The sequence below is a fragment of the Carassius carassius genome, chromosome 43 (assembly GCF_963082965.1).
Source record: "Carassius carassius chromosome 43, fCarCar2.1, whole genome shotgun sequence".
Lineage (NCBI taxonomy): Eukaryota > Metazoa > Chordata > Actinopteri > Cypriniformes > Cyprinidae > Carassius > Carassius carassius.
This window is the reverse complement of record NC_081797.1, coordinates 11,528,232-11,553,286: the sequence shown is the minus strand read 5'-3', so window position 1 is coordinate 11,553,286 and position 25,055 is coordinate 11,528,232. Positions and strand designations below refer to the sequence as shown.

Here is a 25,055-nt window from a genome sequence, read left to right as displayed (position 1 = left end):
TAGTCAAATAAACGCCGGGCCTCTTATAGTGGCCGGGGGCGTGGTCAACACGGACAAATAAAGGCAGATTTATGCAAAAGAAAATTAAAAAAAATATATTTATCTGATACATTTTTACAGCATTTTAATTTAGTGGATGTTTTCATCCACGAACATAACGAAAGGGTAGTGAATTTGAACTCTCTTTCATTTGAACGGTTTCTCTTCCTCTCAATGACTTTACCTCACACTAACTGAGCATCCAGTCCACAGCAACCCACACCTCTTCCAAAATCTTCTGGCAGGAGCTAAAGTGGTTGTTAATCTCTTATAAAAGTCTCTGAGCACCGGCCGATGACACACTTCTTAATTCGCCAGCTCACCGTCGCGGGGAACTGGCCTTCTTGTTGCTATGACGATGTCTATTATTACAAGCAGGTGATATTTTAGGACAGAGAGGTGGGAGCAATTTATGAGATTGTCTTTTCAAATTGATTAATTGTCTCAGTAAGATGTCAGAATTTATATGGCGCATAAATTGTGATATGAATTATGCAGCTACTATGCAATTCAAACTAGGCTAAGTGAATATGCACAATATAATTCACTTCAAAGGCCCGACTCATATTTGTCCTCATGTGAATGAAAATGAGCTAACAGTGTGCTATGACTACATCTTCAGCTCACCGGTTGCCTGCGATGACTCGTTGTCTTCACACACACACACAGAGAGAGAGAGAGAGAGAGAGAGAGACATGCAGTTGTGGTTTATGGGGACTTTCCATAGGCGTAATGTAACTGTACAAACTTATTTTCTTAAAAATTCTTACAGAAAACTACTGGCAATTTTTTTAATGTTTTTTTTTTTAAGCCTTTTGTTCTACGGGGACAAAGGAAGTGTCCTCATAAACCATGTTTAAGTTGTAGTACCCATCTCATTATACACATTTGTGTCCTCATAAACTATATATACCAGCACACACACACACACACACACGTTTGTTTTTGCGAAAAGTGAGGACATCCCATAGGTGTAATGGTTTTTATACTGTACAAACTGTATATTCTATGGCCCTACACCAACCCTACACCTAACCCTAACCCTGACAGGAAACTCAAAAAAAAACCTCATTCTGTATGGCTTATAAGCGTTTTTAAAAATGGGGACATGGGTTATGTCCTCATAAGTCACCCTCTCCTTGTAATACCTGTGTCATACCCATGTCATTATACACATTTGTGTCCTCATAAACCATATATACCAGTACACACACACACACACACATTCATTCAGGTGAAGTCAATAAGTGGATGAGAATCCGTCACTATAGCAACACAGCAGCACAGCTGAGGGCAAAGCGTGAGTCATCATTGTTTGGCATCACACTCTTCTAGACTCTGGCACCACAGACTGAATTTCAAAACCTCAATTAGGTCGGAGAGAACAGCAAATCACGGCAGGTATAAATTACAGCGATTCAGTGGAGGCCTTTCATTCGTTAAAAAAATAATAAATCACAAAGACACATTTAAAGCTATTTTATTAAGTAATACAAGTCTCTAAAATTAAATATACTTTCAACTTTACAGAGTAAACACAACAGCAGATTACAAACAGCTGAACACTCTTGAAAAGTCTATTACAGCTCATTTTATGGGATGGGTCCTGCTCAAAATAAAAATTCTGTCATTTACTCATTTTTCAGGTTGCTCTAAACCTGTTTGAGTTTCTTCTGTTGAGCACAAAAGAAGAGATTTTGAAGAATGTGGGTAACCCAAACATTTGACGGTAGCCATTCACTTCCATGGTTTGGAAAAGGAAATATCATGTAAGTCATTGGGTGCCATCATCTTTAGAATATCTTCTTTTATATTTAACAGAATAAATAAATTTATACAGGTTCTGAATGACATGATGGTGAGTAAACGATGACAGAATATTCATTTTTGGGTGAACTATCCCTTGAATCACTCTCAAACAATACCTTTGCAATTCACATAATAAAAATACAGCAATTTTTATGTAAATCTAAAAAGAAATCACATGATCAAAAAAGACAATCATAAAATAATTCTAATATACACAAATTGAAAAAAATAGTGGTACAATTAAAATAACACGATTGGATGTGAATGATTAACTTTTTTTTTGGACTTGTATGCTGCTTTGAGTATTTATTTGAGTTGCATTTGTAGGGTGGGGAAAAAAGATGCACAGACAATTACTTTTGTCTGTAATGTCTCTGTCTCTCTGCCACTGAATCTGGGATCATAATTACTATCCAACTCCACTGGAGCTCAGAAGAACAGCGGAAGAGCTAATTACTGGTTTCAGAGCTGTATTTGCTGAAAGATCAAACTATCAGCTTAATCTCAGACAAAGAGCCTCTGTATTGTTAAGGTAGAAGTGCAGATAGTACAATATTAGCAGCTTCCAAGTAGATAACATGGACCATATCAATCTTAACCTCAATCCTTTAAAACAGACACTGTGAAACTGATCTAAGAGTAAAAGATGTTTCTACTCGCTGTTGAATCTGAAGTTGGATGAGGGCTCGGGCACAGATGGAGACGAAGGCCCAGAACTGGATACAGTACTGGGAGGGCTGCTCGTGTCTGCACACAAACACACACAGAGTTAAAGATCCTTGTCTTACATATTTTTTTTTTGCTTTGACAAAAAAATCCTTTAATCAAATGTACTTTAAATGAAATGTTATCTTATTTGAGTTGAAAAAAAATAATAATAATAAATTATTATATTTATATATTTATATATATATATATATATATATATATATATATATATATATATATATATATATATATATATATATATATATATATATATATATATATATATATATACATATTTAAAAATAAAACATTTATGCACTACTGTTCAAAAGTTTAGAATCAGTAAGATTTTGTTTATATGTGACCCTGGAGCACAAAACCAGTCTTAAGTGTCAATTTGTAGAAACTGAGATTTATACACCACTTGAAAGCTGAAAAAAAAAAGCTTTCCATTGATGTATGGTCTATTAGGATTGGACAATATTTGGCCAAGATAAAACTATTTGAAAATCTGGAATCTGAGGGTCCAAAAGAATTTAAATACTGAGAAAATCGCCTTTAAAGTTGTCCAAATGAATTCTTAGCAATGCATATTACTAGTCAAAAATTAAGTTTTGATATATTTACGGTAGGTAATTTGATAAATATCTTCATGGAACATGATCTTTATTTAAAGGTGCCATGTGCAAAAATTGAGGTAAAAATATACAAAAAATGACCTACACGCATCAAAAGTATGAGAAGAAATAAGGGCGATGATGTCATTAAAAAAATGTCAAGTTATAGTGCTGCAGAGATATCAACCTTAATTAGCAGTAGCATTACTAGCCCCGGCCCGACAGGTGTCGTAATACCAGTTTCGGCCATTGGAGGCGGTATGCGGGCAACATAACCACCAGCCAACCTGCAATACACGAATAACTCGCACGGCTTGTAGGCGTAATCTAACCTGATGTCAATCGTGTGGAAAGTACGGCCCACTACTTAATTTCAGTTCAGGGAAGAGAGCGGAAGGATGACTTAAGCCCTTGGCAAGAGACCACCACCTGCTACAGGGAAACAACCGCGCTCGGAATCACAAATCAAATCCGATAAGAAAAGGAGCCGAACCAGAGTAAACATCGGCACTGCTTTCAATCGCTGGAGACAACTGATGGACCTGAAAGAAATGAGGTTCGACACCGAACTTGCAACATTTCTTTTGGATTGGTAAGTTAGATGCTGTTAGTATTTCGCTAGAAGTTTGTTTTATATGTTTGTGTATTTTTTTTCGGGAAGTTATAACATAGAAATGTATCGAAGGCTGTTCTATAAACGTGCTAATGTTAGCGATGGCTAACCGTAGCTGCGTTTGATAATTAGCTAGCTATAACCAGTGTTGGGAAGGTTACTTTGGAAATGTAATAGGTTACAGATTACAAGTTACCCTGTTTAAAATGTAATAGTAGTGTAACTTTTACAATTACTTTATTAAAGTAATGTAACTAATTACTTTTGAGTACTTTTTGATTACTTTTATAAATTTGTGAAAATTAAAGAATAATAAATAAAAGCATATACATCAACTTAAATACAGTTATCTAATAAGCATGTGACGTATTCTGTGTAATAAACTCCTGAAACTGCTGTCTCTTTGTATATGATGATAGTTTTCTCAAAATAAGTAAAATGCACATGAAGTGACACAGAGCAGTTCTAGAAATTATGTTTATGTGCTCGTGTACTCCTATATTGAGGCAGCAGAGGTTGAAAACACTGCGAGCTTCAGTAGGCCTATGTATAAAAAATTCAGACTGGAAAATTCAAACTCACACAAACAAATTCATGGACAAAACTATTTTTTTGTATGGACCTGACATAAAAAAAGGTTTAAATCTTTAATTTGGGGACATGCAAAATAATTAAAAGTTCTCTCCTGAACTGCACCTTCACTTCCATTTTTCTCTTCAGTCTCTTTATTTTGCCCTGTTATCCATCTCTCTCATGACTTTAATAATCAAGATTGATCAAAACTATACTTTACAATACAATACTCTACAATACTACAATATCTTTATAGAAAAATCCTAATACTTTACACGAGTCATGTTTTTCCCTTACAAAAGTTAAACATGCTTTTATTAGCCTATATAAAAGTAAAATAACGTTTTTTTTTTTTGCAAATGGATTTTTAAATAAATACATTTGTAAAATAATTTTACATTTTTGGTTACCAAAGTTAACCAATAGTAACCATTTTCTCTGGATTTATAGTTAAATATTAAAATGTTAATTTTCGTAAGGGTTGTGTTGTTGTCTGTCGTAGCTCCCCCTAAACCTATTAAAAAAATCTGATTTTTTTTTTAGCTAAATTACTACTGTAACATTACAACTGATAATAATGATGTCCTTTATAGTATTTTGAGTGATGACTGATGAGCAACGTGCTGCTGCTTGATTAAATAAATAAAAAAACAAAGACAAAAAAAGCATCTTTACAGATGAAACTGACCTGAAACCCTGAACAGGAGTTCTGCTTCTCTGCTCCAGCAGTCCACTGTCTCTCTCTCTCTCTCTCTCTCTCTCTCTCTCGCATTGATTACTCTGAGTCTGATCCAAACCGTTTGGCGGAGTCGCGGAGAGCGCGCGAGTCATGATTAACACTTCATGACTTCTCCGAGATTGTATTATTAAATGGCGGATTCACAAATGATCGCTTTAGTACATTCGGCAGGCAATTATACAATAATGATATTAAATAGTGGGGCAAAATCGGCTGCCAGGACTCCGGGAATGGTCCCGGTTCTCCCGGTGTCCAGTCCGCGCCTGATTTCCACAGACACGCAGAAGTCATATATTGCATTTTTGGGGCTTATATTCACAGACACTAGTCCATGTCATATTTTGATTCAAGTGTACTGACCTACTTTTGATTTAGTCATCCAAAATGTGGCATATTCCGTCCGCGTTAGGCATTTTGTTTTTATGACTGGATTCTACGAACCAGACTGTGTTTCCGCATCCCGGAAATTATTAGGGCGGTATGTCTCAGAATAGTCAGTGCAATTTGGGAAATAAATCAGTGAAATCTGTATGTGGATGTGTGTAAATATTCAAATGTAATCCCCTTTGTAATCGTTAAAAATTTCATAAGTAACTGTAATTAAATTACTCATTTTTTCTTAGTAACTGTAACTAATTACAGTTACAACAATTTTGTAATTAAATTACGTAACGCCGTTACATGTAACTAGTTACTCCCCAACACTGGCTATAACTTACCCATTTTTTTATATCATAAGTAACCTGCTCTGTCTAGTCTGTTGGTCTCCATGTCCTCTTTGCTTCGTGGTTTTTCTGTACGTGAGAAAATTGATGTGTTGCATGAAAGCGTGTGAAAAGAGTCAATTGCGTGTGTCTCACGGTGAATGCTTGAGAGTTGGCAGCTCTGGTTACTTTAGTTGGCGCTAGCTAGCTATGATGTTGACAGAATGCTGTCTGTCAAATTAATTTAATTCAAATAATGTGTATATACAACTCAATGTAATATGAACAAAACGAATATGAACATATTCACTGGTAAAGGTGAAGGGGAGTAGCTTGAAGATGTCATGTTTCAAAATCACTTGACATCACCCAACGTTCCTCTGGAGGCAAAACGTCCTCTTATAGCAGCGGTTCTCAATTCCAGTCCTCGCGCCCCACTGCTCTGCATATTTTGCACGTTTCTCTTTGTTAACACACCTGATTCAGATAATCAGCTCATTAGAAATGAACTCCGTGCATGAACTGTTTTTCAAATGTTCATTGCTCCCTACTCTCAGAGCAGGGGAAATCTGTTGAAGTTTACCTCACATCGAAACATTCATTCACTGTTTTGTGCTGTGCAGCGTCTTTAAACATGGACAACTGTGACATCATATACCTCTGTAAATCAATACAATTTAAATTCACGTCTTGCACACTTCAATGCACTTTGATTGGAACATATAGCTACGTTCACTTCGAACTGGAATCATGGCTGAATATCCTGTGATGTCCACTTTGCAGGGCACTTATGTTCGAATAGAACAAATGTCTGAAGCGCTAAGAGAAACGTTCAAAATGTGCAGAGCAGTGAGGCGCGAGGACTGCAATTGAGAACCGCTGTCTTATAGGCTTCAGCTATGCTCTAGGGTTGTTGTGAAGGTAGGGGCGGAGCATAGAGACTATGCCGTTTCTCGTTTGTTACTCTAGAGTAGACCAATTCACTTTATTGAGGCATACTGCCCCCATCTGGTATGGAATGTGGAGTATGACTTGATTTTTTTGCCAGATATGACAGATGGCACCTTTAATATCCTAATGATTTTTGGCATAAAAGAAAAATCGGTAATTATGACCCATACAATGTTTTTTTGGCTATTGCTAAAATATACAATATTATTATTATTATTATTATTATGGCATGATCATGATCCTTCAGAAATCATTCCAATCTCATTTTGTGCTAAAGCAACATTTATTATTATCAATCTTGAAAACATTCAAACATTTAGTCTTGGAAACATCTATATATTATTATATAATCTTTTATATATTAATTTACAGTAATCATCCTGTAACGTAACACAACAACATTGGCTCAAACAATGGCGTGATTTTGGGGTGGGGCTCCAGTATCTGAATAACCAATTGCAATTCCAATTGGTACCGCTTGTGTCACAGTAATCAATCACAGCATTTAAAATTAATTTTAAAAAACATAATATAAAGTCAATTAAACTAGAACCTCTTGGCAGAATCTTAGTATTTGTTTCATAAATCATCTTTTCACATGACCACATATATATAACTGATATCCTGCTGTATTGTCCTTCGTAAACAGCCTCATGGAACTAATGTTACATAACCAAAAACAGAACAATTACACTATTAATCTGAAAGATACTTTTGTCGTCCAGCATGTACCTAGCCCCACTTTTACAAACAACGATATTATAGTTAATGGCTTACAAAGAGGCAGACAACGCAGTGACTTAACGCAACCTAGATTTTTACTGAAAGCTGCCCCTAAAGCCACAGACTGAACATAAATCACTAAACTCTCAGGGGAAACTGCGGCATTAAAAGCCAACAGTAATCTAAATGGTAGAGCTAAAATCTAGAATAAACCTGACAACTAAATTTTGCACCAAATAAGAGGTTTCATGTCTCGTCCAGTAAGAGTGACCATCTCATGGCAGCAACTCAATGAATTTAGGCATCCAGATTTGATAAAGATGATCTGCTCATATGGAAACTCGTGATTGCAGCCGACAAATCTGGAGCAAATGCATGATGCTATCATGTCATTATGGACAAAAATCTCACTGGACTGTATGCCATGGAGAATTAAGGCAGTTCTGAAGGCAACAGAAGGTCCAAGCAATGTGCATCTAATAAAGTGGGTGTCTATGATGTAAAAGTGAAGTATACTCACACCAGAGAGACTGTGAAGCTGGTTGGTTCTGGACTGGAGTTGATATTGGTGTCTCCTGATTATCAACATCTATGGATGGCTGGGAGTGTGACTCAAACATGGCAGACAGGGCTAAAGAGAAAAGAAAAGAACATACACTCTTAAAAATTAAGGTTCCAAAAGGGTGTTTTCACAGTGATGCCACAGAAAAAAAAAGAGTCTTGGTTTCCCAAACAATCTCTTGGTTTAAAACCATTTTTAGTGTCAAGAACATCTTAAAAATCTAAAGAACCTTCTTTTTCCACTATTGAAAACCTTTTGTGGAATGGAAAGGTTTTATGGATGTTAAAGGTTCTTCATGGAATCATTAATGTCAATAAAGAATTTAAAGCCTATTTTAAATGTCATTTAAGCAGTTTACAGCTATACTTTGAAGTTTGGTTTCAGTTCAGTGTAAATACTTTTAAATTTAATGCCAGTGTGATCAACATCGTCATGTAAAACAGATTTCATGATAATCAAGTGTAACAATGAACGTCAAAAGTATTCATCCACTTACATTTGAGCCTCTTGAATTGTGTCTCGCTCCCATTTTTACACAACGTGGTGAGGAACTCGTCCACCTGCTTGAGGGACAGCGAGTTGTGCAGTGTCTCCAGTGGATAGATGGAGGGCACCAAGGAGCAACCTTCAAACCCTGCACCAACACATGGTCCAAAAACACAAACTCTTTCAGTGGCAGCCATCATTACAGATATCCCATGAACACACTTTGAGCTCTTCTATGGAGTATGAAGCCAACCTCTTGTGGCCTACAGGCACTGTATTGCCAAACAAACAGCACTTCGCCAATGGTTCCAGAAAACCTCAAAGATGCAACTGGAATCGCAATGTTCCCTGTTCCCTATTAACAATTAATTTGGTGAAATCGAACAAGTTCTAGAACTTCGGTACACTAACAAAGTGTTTTGCATCTCATTTGCAAGGCATTATCATTAGTTTAATGAAGAAAGAATTAGGATGGACTGCTGCAGACTAATAAACCAATTTGAAGCTTTACATGTTTAACTAACCAATAAAAAGATTAGTGAAACTGTCATAAAAAAAACAAGTGCAATGCTGGAGAAATGCACTTTAATGAGCCCAGTACATTGAAAGTGTATTTAATTATGTCTTTGTTTGCTAATGTGTTTAGGTTAGCGGTAATGGAACTAGATGATGAGAGAGAAAATGTGTAAATGGAAGTGGTACACTTTCCCAGTTTAATAATGACAAAAAAATAACATAGTTACACAGAAGCAGTTTAATTCAGCACTTTATAATATATGAAAGATTTGCATATTGTTAAAAAAAAGCTTTCTTTCTTTATCTCATAAGCTGGGTGCACTGTAGTTATTGCCTGTTCTTTACAATAGCTGTTAATCAGATTGCACTGTGTGGCTTTGTGTAACTTGAGAACTTTTGCAAGCAGGTCATTCAGTTTAGTGAGTTGAATTTCTGAACGAATCCATCTCGATTTATGAAAAATCATTTTGAGTTTCAAAAGAGCAATAACAATATACAGTTTGGATGATGTTATTCATTTGACTTTACTGAAATCAAGTGTACCAGGCTGCTTTGTATAGAAAGCAAATTTAGTCATGCAGTTTGTACACACAATATGGTATGCAATAAACACACAGTAAAAACACAATTACAATATAGAATCTTTGAATGATTTATGAGCTCAAGCAAGGTTTGATGCATATTCTTGTTCCTTACATGGGCTACACAAATATTTGTATATACTGTATTATATCCAGAATTCTTCACATTCACCGAGCCATATGAGTGTGTGTGTGTGTGTGAGTATATATGTATATTCTATGTTTTCTATCTCAGTTTGCATTTTTATATTCTGCACTTTAATAAATAATTTCTTTTATTTTATATTAATTTATTTCTTAATGTTATTATGTTGAACAGTTGTGCTGCTTAATATTTTTTGGAAACCATGCTACATTTATTCCCCAGTATTCTTCAATGAAGAGAAAGTTCAAAAGAACAGCAATTATTTGAAATAAAATTATAAATCTGTAATTTGGTTTCTACAGTTTTTATGCTACTGGAGGTCACTGATTTGATCGTTACATTGATTTTACCATGGTTAAGAAGGTATTAGGGCACAAAGCATGAGAACACTCAATAATGGTGGTAAAATAAATGTAACTACAGGTCTCTTGCCGATCATCTTTCAGTCCTGGAAAATGGTAACATTTCGTCAATTAAGTTACTCTAAATAACATGTAAATAGCTGCAATAGTATTATACTTACTCTATGTAGACGTCAACATAAGCAAGTAATCTTCACATTCACCAAGCCATATGTACAGGCATGCGATAAGAAAAGAGGATCAGAGGTTATGAGATGTTATATAGCAGAAAGAAATGAGTGGTGAAAAGCAAGAAGTCAGATAAAAGAGCTGAGCAGATAACTGTAACACTTTGGCATAAGCTGATGCATCCCACACTTTGCACGTGTACATCAAAAATGAGGTCATTAGACATGAAGCAGGGGAAGGACTGAGCAAGTGACAAGAGTGCTGACCAGAGAGGCATTCTGGGGGTTTCTGGCCAGCACGGAGCAGGTGGAGGTGGTAGGAGCAGCGGTGTAGGTGGTGGAGCCCAGCTAACAGCTTTACCACCTGATGCTCATTTAAGAGTGCTACAGAGGGGAGAGAGAATGATGGATGCAAGAGGTGATGGTTAGCATCAGAGAGGGATAACAAATGTCCAGGGACAGCAATTGTGGGAAGACAGAGGAAAAGATGGAAAGGACAGAGTAATGCCAGATTTTAGTACTATTCATTTCTTATTTGTAATTTTTAAGAAAAACAAATAACTTAATAAAGATACTTAATAAAGGTACAGCAATTCTGGGAAGGTAGAGGAAAAGAAAGGTAAGTAAACAGAAGTAAGGCGTAGAGCGATTTTGAGAGTAAAAGCATTATTAATTCCTCAGAAAGAAAGAAAATAGTCATTTAAAAAACAGGAATTTTGGGAAGATGGAGAATAGAAGATAGTGATACTTTTTAAAAGTACCATTTATTTCACATTTGTGATAATTTTATGAATAAAAATGTTTCAATTTAATAAAATCATAAACTGTGTCATTATTGTTTTGTTTTTTAACTACAGTTAATTATTGAGTCAGATTCATAAGCAGAATTATTCAAAACCTGAGTAACGGGAGGAAAATACTGAGTAACAGGAGGAAGAAGAGGAGAGTAGGAGGACAGGAGGGAGAGGGATGAGGTAAGCAGAGATGTGGCAGAGATGGAGGAGGGATGGTGTGGGCCGTAGGGAAGCCAAGGCTTCGGGGAATCGGGAGGGAAATAAACACTGCAGGTTGAGGAGGAACAAAGGGATGACAGAGATGGAGCAGGAGGAGGAGGACTGCAGCACACAGCAATGAGTATCCACTGCCTCAACCCCTGCTGAGATGTTTCTGCCAGTGACTTACAGCAACATACAATTAATGAGCTGAAATTAATGTTTTTGGTTTTGTCAGGACCTACAACTATTTTCAGAGGCAACTAGGGTGCAATTAGAGTCCCTGTAAGAAGCTAACACTCCGAACAGAGCCTTAAGATTGAACAAAGCTCTTTGCATTATCAACTAACGTTCAAATTATGCTACGGTATTTGTATTTGAATAAAACATTCGAATAGTGCATGCAAACACTCCTGAAGTTTCATAACATAGTGAGTCATTCAAACAAAGTCAGCTGTAACAAGCAGTAATAATCTTGCACTGAAGCATTTTTTATACACTTCTGTGACATGCAACTAATATTTAAAGAGCATATATACAATAGTGCATAATACACAATATTACCTTAGGTATATCCATTTCAGACTGAAAAAGCAGCCCAAATAAATAACAATAAAAAAATTAATAATATAAATAATTTGCAATTAAAACAGCTGTTTTTAGCTTGAAAAAGCAGCTCATTTAAATAACAATTATAAAAATTAAACAAACAGTGATTAATAATTAATAACATCATGGAGATCAATAGTGCAAAATACTACTGATGTCAAATTGCAATAATAAATAATAAAAATTAAATAACTGACATCAACCGTGCAAAATGTTATTGATTTGTTATAACTAATAATAATTATTTAAAAGTATTTAAATGTCATAATAATAAATAAAATAACTAAGGTCAATAATGCAAAAACAATGACTATTTTTTTTAAATAAAACAGCAGGATGCATTGGTTTTCTGGGTTTACTAACTTGATTTTAATGACTTGATTAACTTGGTCTAAACAGTACGTTTTCTTTCCTCATAATCTGCAGCTTAAATGAGTCATTTTAAATCACTTTAAATTGGATCATTGGATCAAAATTGGATAAAAAAAAACGTAAAACCTTTTTTTGTGTGCTGAATGATAGCACGTAAATCTTCCTCGGTCTTGACAGATATGCTTATTGGCTAAAAAAATGACTGACACGTGTTGATAGGAAACACATGGTTAGCCTGTCTCAAGGGTTTTTTAGACTCGTGGCAAAAATGAGTTTCCCTCAAGCTGTGTTAAAGTGTCAAATTAAATAAGCAGTTAGATCATTTCAACTCTTTCCTAGGCTGTACTGTGTGAAGAAAAACACTTCAACCTCACCAAAGCCTGTCTTAACTCAAATCCCTACAGAGACGCCCACATTCGACAAAGCCTTGTGCTAAACATCTGCATCATTTTATAAGGGTTCAGTCCCCTAGCAACAGACTTGATTCAGGAGGAAAACTTGTGAATGTGAATATAATGATCATCTTAAATGTCTCTCAAACGAAGTCAAACACTTGGTAAATACGAATTGAAGCTTTGAAACTTCTACTTAAGGTGTATTGAAACAAGCAATAAGATCATGCTTACATTAACAAGTTTGTTCAAATAAAAATGCACATCATTTTCCTACATTTAATTTCAATCAAGATAATGAATCAGGTAAAAACAGATGTTAACCCTCACCCCATTAGCATCTATGACCATCATGCAAAGTGTGAAGTGTATCCATTATCCCCACTGGCAAAGGTGCTTTAATATATTACAATGAGGGAACTATAAACACTGCAGAAATGCTTTAAAAAAAATAATTTCAGTAAAATATTTAGATGTGTTTTTCCATTATTAATAGTTTTAAAATGATATATATATATATAGTTTTATTCTATATAGTGTATATATTTTATTATTATTTATTGTAGTATATCAAACTAAAATGAATAGAAAAGTAAAATGTTGCCATGGATGAAATAATTTTTTTATGCTTTAAATTTTTGTAATAAATAAATAAATAAAAATATATTCTCTGAAAAGTCTTACTATCATAAAGATTTTCCTCCTCAAATAAATGTCTGTATAATTATTAATTATTTAATATTAAGACTGATTTATTTTGCAATGAAGACGTCATTTAAAGTAATGCATATGCCATGTGATCATTAATGCAGTAATGGTGGTGAAATGGTTAATCATTTCTGAATCAAGTGGATCAACATGAAAGGTGTTCACACGTTTTTCCACACAAACAGCAATATATCCAGAGTGATATATTCGGTACACAACCCATGCATCTAGCCAATCAGAAGGAGAAATGAATTAAGATGGGTGTGTCTTATGAATCTAAAAGAAAAAGGTGAAGAAAAGCCTCCCTTATTCATGAAATAAATTCAACAAAAATCACAAACGGTGCTAAATCATGAAGACTAGCAGCAGCAGAGGGCATGCAGGAGAGTGTCAACAAAAAAACACGCTGTCAAAAACTCCAAACATACCATTAGTCGGATGCCTGGCATACGACACAGAAAATCTCTTTACTGCTGGCATAGAGAGCAGCTCTGAGGAGATAAAAGAAGCATTCAGCATTACTCGTGTCACTGCGGCCCTCGTGAGCTTTCACTTTTACTCAAAACCACCAGCAGTTTTAATCCTCCCACCATCATGCAAAAGTAACAGTGGGCCAGCCCTTGAATGTGGAGATAAGAGTACCAAAAAAACAACAGATGTCACAACAAACTACCCAGAATTCTCTGTGGATGCAGCATGACATGGCAGTATTTTGGGTGCTATTTCAAATGTGTTACGCAAGGTAATCCTCTATATCTCAGAGACACAGCAACACCCTGTGGACAAAACTATTAATGCTGCTAAGAAAGAGAGGGGTGAATATTCATTTCGATTAGTATTATTAATAATAATACAAATAAATATAATAAAACAAGAATAGCTAATTCACTTCAAATAATAATTTCAAATAATGTATTTAATTCTGATGGGGACAGAGAAAACGCATTTGTTTGCACATATGAAATTGGAGTGCAATTTCTAATAAATGTTTTGCAAATAACCATAATATCAGTTAGAGATTGTGGTAAAAGCAATAATTTGTGTTGCTATGGATATTATCCATCACAAACACATTTTCAGAATTGTCGTAGGACACTAAAATGTTTCCCTTTTGCATAAAATAGCTTGCAAATTTGTGCAATTTAGCACATTATGAAATGTGTTTACATGCACATGCAAATAAGCCATTTGGAGGTAGCAAAGGTGACAAATGATTAGTTATAGCATTATTTGGTAACTGTGGAAACCTAATTTTCCTATGAGAGACACTGATAAACAGCTGGACACAAATAGTTTAGGAACAGCTCCTGCTGTGTGTAATGGCTTTTTTGGGATGAAGACTAGACTATAATTTCAAGAATGTTGAAAAACAGCCACTAGGATGGAAGTAAGAAAACTGAATGCTACTCAACATTATTTGTTGCACTGAATAAAGTAAAATGGGAATATCTAGACATTATTCAGAAGAACTGTTTGCTGGGATGTTTGTGATCATTTGAATCTTCAGGTGCATTATGACCCTGTGTGTGTTTTTTTGGGACATACCGGTTTGAGAAGACCGACTCCTGAGCGAGCAGGGCTTTTTGCGGGGAACTCGTGCTAGGTCTCTCAGGTTGGGGAAGGAGGCACTGAAGAGGCCCGCACACTGGGCGCCTGCGTGTGGGAGAGGAGGGAGTGCGTGTGGTGGGGCGGGGGGAGTGGGGGGGGGAGGGTTAGTAGTGGTTAGTTTTCACAAGTGAACATGCAGCTCCTCGTCTGAAGAAGTTAAAAAAGATAGCTCACTCAAAAATTAAAGTAAAATCAGTATGAAAAGCATCATCAGAACAGTCCATCTACCATCAGTGGTTCAACCATAACATTATGAAGCGACGACAATTTTTTTGTATGCAAAGAAAACAAAAATAACTTTATTAAACAATTCATCTCCTCTGTGTCTCCGCATCACCTTAGCGCCATTTTGGAAAATATGAGCTGAATGCAAACTGTGTACGCTTTTCTGTTTCAGCCACGACACAAGGATACATTTTCTACATGTATTTACGCTCTGATTTGAACAAAAAACAGCACATCAGCATGTTATTTTTGTTTTCTTTGCACACAAAAAGTATTGTCGTCGCTTCATAAAGTTACGGTTGAACCACTGATGGCAGATGGACTATTCTGACAACGTCTTTTATACTTTTCTGGACCTTGACAGTGTAATTTACTGTCTATGGGACAGTCAAAAGCCTTCCGGTTTTCATCCAAAATGTCTTAAATTGTGTTCTGAAGAAGAACGAAGCTTTTATGGGTTTGGAACGACATGGGGGTAAAGTGATTGATGACAAAATTTTCATTTTGGGGTGGAGTAACCCTTTAACGTAATCTTTAATATGTATTATTTAGAAAATTATTAAATATTGTTAAAATTAAAGTATTGTATTAAAATAAAATAAAATAAAAGTAAAAAAATATTGTTTAAAATTAAGTACTTCAACTGTTTTTTGAAAATCATATAAAAGTTTTACAAAACCATATTAAACCAAAACAAACGCAGATAACTTTGAACAAGCATTTTAAAATAGATTTTTAAAAGATTTTGTCTTCCATTTTTAACATTCATTTTTGGCTGAACTATTCCTTTAAGCTCAATTCCAGGCATATAGAGAACTTTTTTTAAATAGAAAACCCAGTTAAACTGCTGGTCTTTGGTTGGGAACAAAAATATATTGCCAGTGCAGGAGGGTGAAACTCTAACGAATTTAATTTAAGGCTTTAACTGCAACCAGCAGAGGGTACTACTGGAAAAAAAAAAACATTACTCAAATGAAAGACATGCCATATGCAACATGCACTTAGTTAAAAAATAGTGATCTGCAAATCATGCTTTAAAGGTTTAGTGAGGTGCAAACATTAGCCACAATCTCTAAGCGCCGGGCCTAACAAACACTGCGCATTGTCGCCCTGTAAATGTTCTCTGGTGACAGAAATAGTATAGACAAGAATAGCAGAGAAGGCACAGCCAGCAGCCATATTTAGAGCACTACTGGCAGCATGGACGCATTTCCGATGCACATGATTTAAATAAACTTGAGAAGGGCCCTTGAACTGTCATTGGTGCTAAACAGAAACAAGTGCGTTTAATGGTCAACCAGGATTGGTCACTTAAGAGGTTTTTCCGAAGAGATGTGATGCATGAGAACAACACAAGTGAAATGTAACTCCCACCTAGCCCGCTGGGTTTGATCTCAGGTGACTGACGAGAAGTCGATGGGAAGATGCGATACGCCAGCCCTCGAGAAGAAGTGTTGCTCTCTGAAAGAGCCTGCAAAGAGAGGAAAACATAAAAAATATAAATATACAAACACAAAACAGCATTGCTAATCATTTTAGCACAAACTTTCCTTCTTTCTAAATAAATTCCGCTTGTTATTCAGTTTTTAAATTATATCCCTGTATGATGACCCCTGTGAAGGAATATAAATGTTATTTATATATTTTTAAATATACACAACCGTTTTAAAGATTCAAACATGATCCTTCAGAAATCATAATATAATGATCTGGTGCTGAAGAAACATTTCTTAACGCAAAAAAAAAAAATCGTTGTTGTAACCATGATACATTTTTTCAGGATTATTTAAGTAGCAAGGCAAAAATAATAGTTTTTCTTTAAAACAGAAACATTTTTTTGTAACATTATAATTGTCTTTACTGTCACTTTTGATCAGTTTAAGGCACTCTTGTTCAATAAAAGTATTAATTTAAATATATATATATATATATTACAGAGCGCAAACATTTGAAATCGTTATACTATGTGAGAAAATATTACTGTATGATTTATGATCTATATAAATATAGTAAATAAATATAGCACTGTAATTGTTTTATTTATTCATTTTATACGGTCATTAACGTAAACTATTAAAATATCATCCAAAACATTTTATCAATATCTTAATTTGGTGGTAGCACTTTTTTTTAAACCTTAATGTAGAATGCATCATAAAAGGTTATTAAAGGGTATAATGAGTTATAATTATTCATAATGTACATTGTAATACACTATCTTGTCGTAAATTATTATAATCAAATTTTAAATGCATTATGTAACAATGAATTAATAAGTGTTATAATGCTTTAACTGTGGTTACAATTATTCATGAGATTGTACAATGAAATGTTTTAAAACTACTTTTATAATGCATTATACATAATGGCTCTAGGTAAAATGTTACTCTTAATTTCACATGTTAATTTTCACAGAATGCCACTTATGGATTAGACTATATTGTCCTCACAAAACTCTCGTGCCATTAACCTTGCACTATTATCACCACACAGTTGGCAGTTAAAGTAATTTAATTTCAAGTAAATGTTTGAGTCCATTTTTGGATTATGGCAGCAGCCTATTAGAAGAGGCTATAATACAGTACTGTACCTCCATAGATCCAGCCTTTCGGCCTCGTATGAGTGGTGACTTCCTCTGAATGCTGATTGGCTCAGTCAGTGCAGCTCTGTCAGGCTCGTCTTGAGAAAGGTCTTCAAGACTGCCTGGGTCTGTCTGCATCTCGTGGTTCTGTTACATGTGAAATGGAAGTGTTGGAAGTGGACCAGCATGTATATATGAATAATCCATGGTGCAAGTAAAACACAGACCTCGGAGGAGGCAGGCCGGAAGCCAAAACCCATTGGTGCATTCTCCTCATCCTTGCACCCCTTCACTCCCGGGCTAAAGTGCAACTCCACATGGAAACGTTCCTCTGAAGAGGGGTCCTACAGACACAGATATCAGCATATGAAAGAAGCATAGAAATTGAGTACAAAGAGCTAATGCAACATCTTGTACCTTGTTATTGTCCTCATACAGCATAATAACAATCTGTGTCATATAGTTGAGTTCAGTTACAGCGCTGAGGTAGTCCATAGCCTGCTTCCACTGTTCATCTTTTAGCTCCTAAACAAACACAGATATGATAGAGAAAGAAGTAACCTGCATTAAGCATGATGCGGGTTATCGTGTGCATGTTTGATGTTTGTTGACTCACGTCTAACAGGCCTCCGTAGCGAAAGATGTTAAGCAGGGAGTGGACGTGGCTCTCGCTGGTGAAATACAGCCGGGTTCGAACATGTCGACCCGGAGACATCACGCCCCGCGAGTACCTGAACCACCAGGAGGAATGAAATACATAACCTGATCACTCACAGGTTCTGAGAATTCAGAGCTTCTACAACAGTTTAGCTGAAGAACATACTGCATGGTTTTGATGGAAAAGTGGGAACTTGTCATTTAATTATAATACAATACATTAATTAATATACAATATATAATGAATATAATTTTTATTTTACATTTTTTTATGTTAATTTTGTTTTGCTATTTTACATACATGAAATGTGTGTTAAAAATGTTCATTTAAAAAATCTGTATGGATTTTAGTTTAAATATCAAATCTTTTGAAAAAACGTTTGGTCTGGTTTGCTAAATTGTGGTTTGCTATTATTTGAAAAAATAAAAATGCTGACAAAAATGTTATTCTATTTTAGTGCAGAAGTAAAATTTACTACATTTAACACATTATAACAGATTGCATTTACAATTATTTAATAAATATGGCATGATAAAACATTTTCATCCAAAAAAAAAAACAATGACTATAAAAAAAACCTTAATATCAATATCAACAATATTGAAAATAAATCAATCAATTAATAAATAAACTATTATATATCTTTCAAAATGGTCAAGTTTCGATTGCTGAAGTCTAACAAACATATTGACTTATTTTATGTTTTAACATATATATTACTGCCAACAAAAAACAAAAATGTTATTTTTATTGACAAAAACTGTTCACCATTTTAGTGCAAGTAAAATGGATATCAGTTAATAAATCTGAAATGACAAAGCTTTTCATCAAAGCATTAACTATGGCCAATAAATAAATAAATACATAAATAAAGGTAAAAGTTAAGTGCGAGGGGCTGTGAGTAAAATAACCACAAAAAAAAGGACATGCATGAATGCTAAAGTGAAATGTACTAATAGTAATTTAAAGCCCTTTACAGGATGTACAGTATAGACTTCACTCGGTCAAAGAGTTAGGCACTGTACCCCAGCACAGAGACTCACAGTGGATGCAGCTTGTTGACAGCCTCGTCCTCATGGGTTCTCTGAAGATCCAGCTGAATCTTCTTGACCAGAGGTAGGCAGTAGGCACTGGCAATATCCAGCTTCTCTGCTTTAGTGATTCCATACTCCTGAAAGAGAGCGTGTATGCAGCTAACAGCAAGGTGAACGAGAACACATGAACACTATTTGCCGCATTTAACGATTTCTCTACCTGTGGGATAATGATGTCTGCAAGTGCTCTGGACAGACGGAAAAGCTCCAGCGTGTCCTCCAGCCCCAGAGAAGAATTGTGTTGGGTGTCGTATTTCACACAGTCATAGATATCTGGGATCTTACTGATGTCATAGCGGCCGTTTTTCATGCGGAAGTCACGCTCCAGTTTGGACCAGCGCTGCAGCATGAGCTCCAGAGTCTCACTGTGGTATAGTTGTAGATCTGTGAAAATAAAAAAAATATATACATTTATATATATAAATATTCATGTAGTATATTATATATATATATATATATATATATTTTTTTTTTTTTTTTTTTTTTTTTTTTTTTTTTTAAAGAAGCCATAGAGGGCAAACCTGCAGATTTGGGGTCTTCCAGCCTTTTACAGATCTGACAAGTAAGGCTTTTAATGAGTGTGTGAACTCGATCACAAGTACTGACTGGATTGAAGATTACCCCCATAGAGTTCACCAGAGATGGGCTGCCTGTTGGAGCCAACTTACAGAGACATGACAAATTGAAGACTAGGTTTAGTTAGACTAAGAATATGAGCCTTTTATAAATAAGCAGTTAACTCGCTTCAACCTTGCTGTAGTCCTCCTCATTGAAGTCTTTGTTCTTCTGCATGATCTCATGTAATCGAGCTTTGACTCTCTGCTGGCAGTCAGTGAGAGAGTCGCTGTCGCTGTCCAGCAATCCGTTCATGTTGGCACTCTTCACCATCTGAACGAGGATTGGAGTCAGCTCTCCTTCCAGTGCTAACAGACCCTGAATACAGCCACAAGTAAAATTTCAATGTAAAGTAATTTGTGAAATAATCAGTTGGGGGGTGGATTTAAAACTGGATATAATAAATATGATTTTGAAAAAAAAAATGAAACGCAAGATCCACCAAATAAAAGATAATTTACATATAATAACCATTTTTTTGTTGTTGTAAAAACAGTATTAAATTTTTTTTTGTAAAAACAAGCAAATCAAACAAACAATAGAAAAATAAATAATTAAAAAGCAAAATTCTGAGCGCCACTCTTAACCTGCTGTGGTTTATATCAATCCCATCTAAAAGCATTATACAACCCGAATTCCGGAAAAGTTGGGACGTTTTTTAAATTTTAATAAAATGAAAACTAAAGGAATTTCAAATCACATGAGCCAATATTTTATTCACAATAGAACATAGATAACGTAGCAAATGTTTAAACTGAGAAATTTTACACTTTTATCCACTTAATTAGCTCATTTAAAATTTAATGCCTGCTACAGGTCTCAAAAAAGTTGGCACGGGGGCAACAAATGGCTAAAAAAGCAAGCAGTTTTGAAAAGATTCAGCTGGGAGAACATCTAGTGATTAATTAAGTTAATTGATATCAGGTCTGTAACATGATTAGCTATAAAAGCTTTGTCTTAGAGAAGCAGAGTCTCTGAGAAGTAAAGATGGGCAGAGGCTCTCCAATCTGTGAAAGACTGCGTAAAAAAATTGTGGAAAACTTTAAAAACAATGTTCCTCAACGTCAAATTGCAAAGGCTTTGCAAATCTCATCATCTACAGTGCATAACCTCATCAAAAGATTCAGAGAAACTGGAGAAATCTCTGTGCGTAAGGGACAAGGCCGGAGACCTTTATTGGATGCCCGTGGTCTTCGGGCTCTCAGACGACACTGCATCACTCATCGGCATGATTGTGTCAATGACATTACTAAATGGGCCCAGGAATACTTTCAGAAACCACTGTCGGTAAACACAATCCGCCGTGCCATCAGCAGATGCCAACTAAAGCTCTATCATGCAAAAAGGAAGCCATATGTGAACATGGTCCAGAAGCGCCGTCGTGTCCTGTGGGCCAAGGCTCATTTAAAATGGACTATTTCAAAGTGGAATAGTGTTTTATGGTCAGACGAGTCCAAATTTGACATTCTTGTTGGAAATCACGGACGCCGTGTCCTCCGGGCTAAAGAGGAGGGAGACCTTCCAGCATGTTATCAGCGTTCAGTTCAAAAGCCAGCATCTCTGATGGTATGGGGGTGCATAAGTGCATACGGTATGGGCAGCTTGCATGTTTTGGAAGGCTCTGTGAATGCTGAAAGGTATATAAAGGTTTTAGAGCAACATATGCTTCCCTCCAAACAACGTCTATTTCAGGGAAGGCCTTGTTTATTTCAGCAGGACAATACAAGACCACATACTGCAGCTATAACAAAAGCATGGCTTCGTCGTAGAAGAGTCCGGGTGCTAACTTGGCCTGCCTGCAGTCCAGATCTTTCACCTATAGAGAACATTTGGCTCATCATTAAACGAAAAATACGTCAAAGACGACCACGAACTCTTCAGCAGCTGGAAATCTATATAAGGCAAGAATGGGACCAAATTCCAACAGCAAAACTCCAGCAACTCATAGCCTCAATGCCCAGACGTCTTCAAACTGTTTTGAAAAGAAAAGGAGATGCTACACCATGGTAAACATGCCCCGTCCCAACTATTTTGAGACCTGTAGCAGAAATCAAAATTGAAATGAGCTCATTTTGTGCATAAAATTGTAAACTTTCTCAGTTTAAACATTTGCTATGTTATCTATGTTCTATTGTGAATAAAATATTGGCTCATGTGATTTGAAAGTCTTTTAGTTTTCATTTTATTAAAATTTAAAAAACGTCCCAACTTTTCCGGAATTCGGGTTGTATAATACCAACATACCCAGCAGACAAAACCCAACAAACCTTTGCAAAAGCTGCTGCAGTCATCTGAACACGACCCTCATCTGATGCGTAAATTTTGAGGTCATGGCGGTAAGTGCTGTGTAAACGGAGAAGGCCACAACCAGGGAAGCCGGCATAGTCGCCTGCAAAAAGGAAGAATGAGCCTGAGTTTACACACACATTCACATTACATAACCACCATTTACAAACCTACATAACATGCTGTACAACCAACTGGCTGAATATTTTTCCACAAAAATAAAAAAATAATCCATGCATTTCAATGCATCCACACTGTTGAAAGCATCTGGCAATATGGGTTTAGGTGCTTATCAAATGAGTGTTGCATTGCACTACTGAGTAGCAAACAGAACTCTGATTTAGGATTCCAGAAAGCCATTTATGTAGCCCATTTAACATAATTATGAAAAAAGCAGAAATTGAGACAAAAACTCAAATTTATGAGATGAAAAATCTATGGTAATTATTACATATTAAATCATAATATCAAAGTTTACTTTTTAATGTCTTAAGATTTTTAACTCATTTTGACTGTCATAATTATGCTTTACAGTTATATGTAATAATTAGATTTTTGCATCCCATAAATTACTTTTTTATGCCAAAAGCATTTTTTTTTTCTTATGTGGTGTTAATACTAGCAGTCCTTCATTAAAAAAAAAGTTACAAAATCTGGATGACACGGTCTTATTCCACCTGTTTAGACAAGATATTGGACTGACGTGTCTTAAAATTGACGTCACAGATTCTTAAAATAATGGCACAGTAGTTAATAAAGTAGTAGTAATAAAAGTTTTTAAAGGGTCATGAAACCCCAAACTACTTATTCTAAGATTTTAGCAGAGGTGTTTGTGTTGCACTTCATAGAAGACAATGTTAGCATCCGCAAATTTTAACTGTTGGAGAAAATTGGTTAGTTTTAAGCTTTTTTGCTCTATTTTCATCTTCCGGATTTAGAATCTACATTGTGTTGACGTCATGATTTTTGACGTAACAATGGACTATAGTACATTGATGACGCGTCGGTGTATATTAAATTATTCATGAGATTGCGTGTTTATCCTATGAGAAGACGCTTCGCTTAATTATTCACAACAGCATGTGTTCATTTGCTATGAAAGACTCATCAGACTGTGAAATGACATCGCACACATTAACAGAGAAACATTCATGGATTGCAGAAGAGTGTTTGTTTTTTCTTTGTAATAAGAGTTCGGCACAAATGCGATTCATTCACTTGGTGAGTGTAACCGTTTTTATAGCTCTGTGACACAACCTGTCAGAGGGCTTATATAAACGCCACAGAACAATATATTTGTCTCATTTGTGAGTCGCTTTGAATAAAAGCGTCTGCTAAATGACTGAATGTGTAATATGTTTTCGAAGCAGAGTGCAAATGGCTGTGCATTTATTTGCGCTTTTAGCTCGATGGGAGCGAAATGAAACTTTCTGAACGCAAAGCTTTGTGTGCTGTCTGTCTCCCCTCTTTCTTCCCCCTCCCCCGGTCCGCTGCACACCACGCCCACTTTTTTAGCATTTTTTAAAACCGTGGTGAGAACTAACCTGTGCTGAAATGGGGGGTTTCATGCCCCTTTAAATAAATCTCCAAATAAAGAAATTGTAAACTCTACGCCGAAAAAAAATTAACTTACTAACTAAAAATAACTATGATTTTTTATCTCAGTATGTCAAAGTATGACCAATGTCCATATCATCTTCCACACAAAACCGTGGCAAAAGTGAAGCATGGAATGTTTTTGTTGCGTCCTCCAGTTTGGATTAGTTTAATGAGATGGATGTTAAGCAATTAAATTGATGAATGGGGCAGATGATGCATTAACCCAATATCAAGACCACGCACAAATCCAAAATCTCTTCTTACCACAGTCAATAGGGGACTCACAGCCGAGGGACCTGCAGCTGTCTAGTTAACAATTCAGGGTAAAAGAACACTACATTAACCAGCATTGCAATATGCTGCTGACTCAGTCTGATAAGAGAAAATGGTTTGGTCTTTGGAAGTCTGTGAACTCCGAAATGTAATGAGTTACACTCAATTACGGTAGTTGCAGCATGCAAATATGGACTCAAAGGTCTGGGGGGAAGTGATGGAAAAGAATCCATAGCATGACTAAGAAGTTTCTGTGCTGGCGTATTGAAAGTTAAAGGTGCTACTTGAGGTATAAGTATTCATGCCTCCCCGAGTCCTGCCTCTACATGCTTTTGTATGCCAAGCCCACTGAACAAGCAGGTGGAACTGCTTTCCTGCCCAAAGCTATGAGCTTTGAAAAACTGCATCATTGCCCCACTACCTAAAAACAGACACAATATCTTGTCAAAGCATCCAATTCATCAAGATCTCATGCAAAGGGAGCAAAACAACTGTTCCTGTAAACAGCTTAGGCTGGATTCACGGAAATTTTCTTGAGGCAAAAATTAAAGGAAGAACAAGCATGATTTGTTGGAATTCTTAAAATGTAAAATTTTTCATAACATTAATCTCTCAATATATCTTCAATATTTTATACTATTTGTATAATTTTAAGTATACATATTTTTTGATTTAGACCTGAGACTATTCTGACAATAAGAGGATATTTTAATGCATTTTTATAGTTAGAGTTATAGTCAGAATTGCA

The 25,055-nt window shown here is 35.7% G+C and overlaps 1 protein-coding gene across 13 annotated transcripts in view; it reads right to left on the bottom strand.

Moving 5' to 3' along the window:
* Positions 1–2,313: 2,313 nt before the first annotated feature.
* The window catches only part of ppip5k1b (diphosphoinositol pentakisphosphate kinase 1b), a 36,081-nt gene continuing 13,339 nt past the window's right edge, over positions 2,314–25,055 (bottom strand). For 2 of the 13 annotated variants that reach the window (XM_059536825.1, XM_059536827.1), the window contains 16 exons: positions 24,299–24,340; positions 22,417–22,538; positions 20,285–20,467; positions 20,056–20,197; positions 19,695–19,918; positions 19,484–19,611; positions 18,399–18,522; positions 18,200–18,307; positions 18,010–18,126; positions 17,792–17,929; positions 16,576–16,672; positions 14,914–15,021; positions 13,797–13,859; positions 8,535–8,672; positions 7,997–8,107; positions 2,314–2,595 (listed from right to left, as the gene is read on the bottom strand). In XM_059536825.1, coding sequence (XP_059392808.1) covers positions 2,501–2,595; positions 7,997–8,107; positions 8,535–8,672; positions 13,797–13,859; positions 14,914–15,021; positions 16,576–16,672; positions 17,792–17,929; positions 18,010–18,126; positions 18,200–18,307; positions 18,399–18,522; positions 19,484–19,611; positions 19,695–19,918; positions 20,056–20,197; positions 20,285–20,467; positions 22,417–22,538; positions 24,299–24,340 — 1,940 coding nt within the window. In that variant the 3' untranslated portion in view covers positions 2,314–2,500. Of the gene's footprint in view, positions 2,596–7,996; positions 8,108–8,534; positions 8,673–10,289; positions 10,320–13,796; positions 13,860–14,913; positions 15,022–16,575; positions 16,673–17,791; positions 17,930–18,009; positions 18,127–18,199; positions 18,308–18,398; positions 18,523–19,483; positions 19,612–19,694; positions 19,919–20,055; positions 20,198–20,284; positions 20,468–22,416; positions 22,539–24,298; positions 24,341–25,055 lie in introns of those variants that run through there. The other 11 variants (XM_059536828.1, XM_059536831.1, XM_059536829.1 and 8 more) reach the window with 9 other exon arrangements.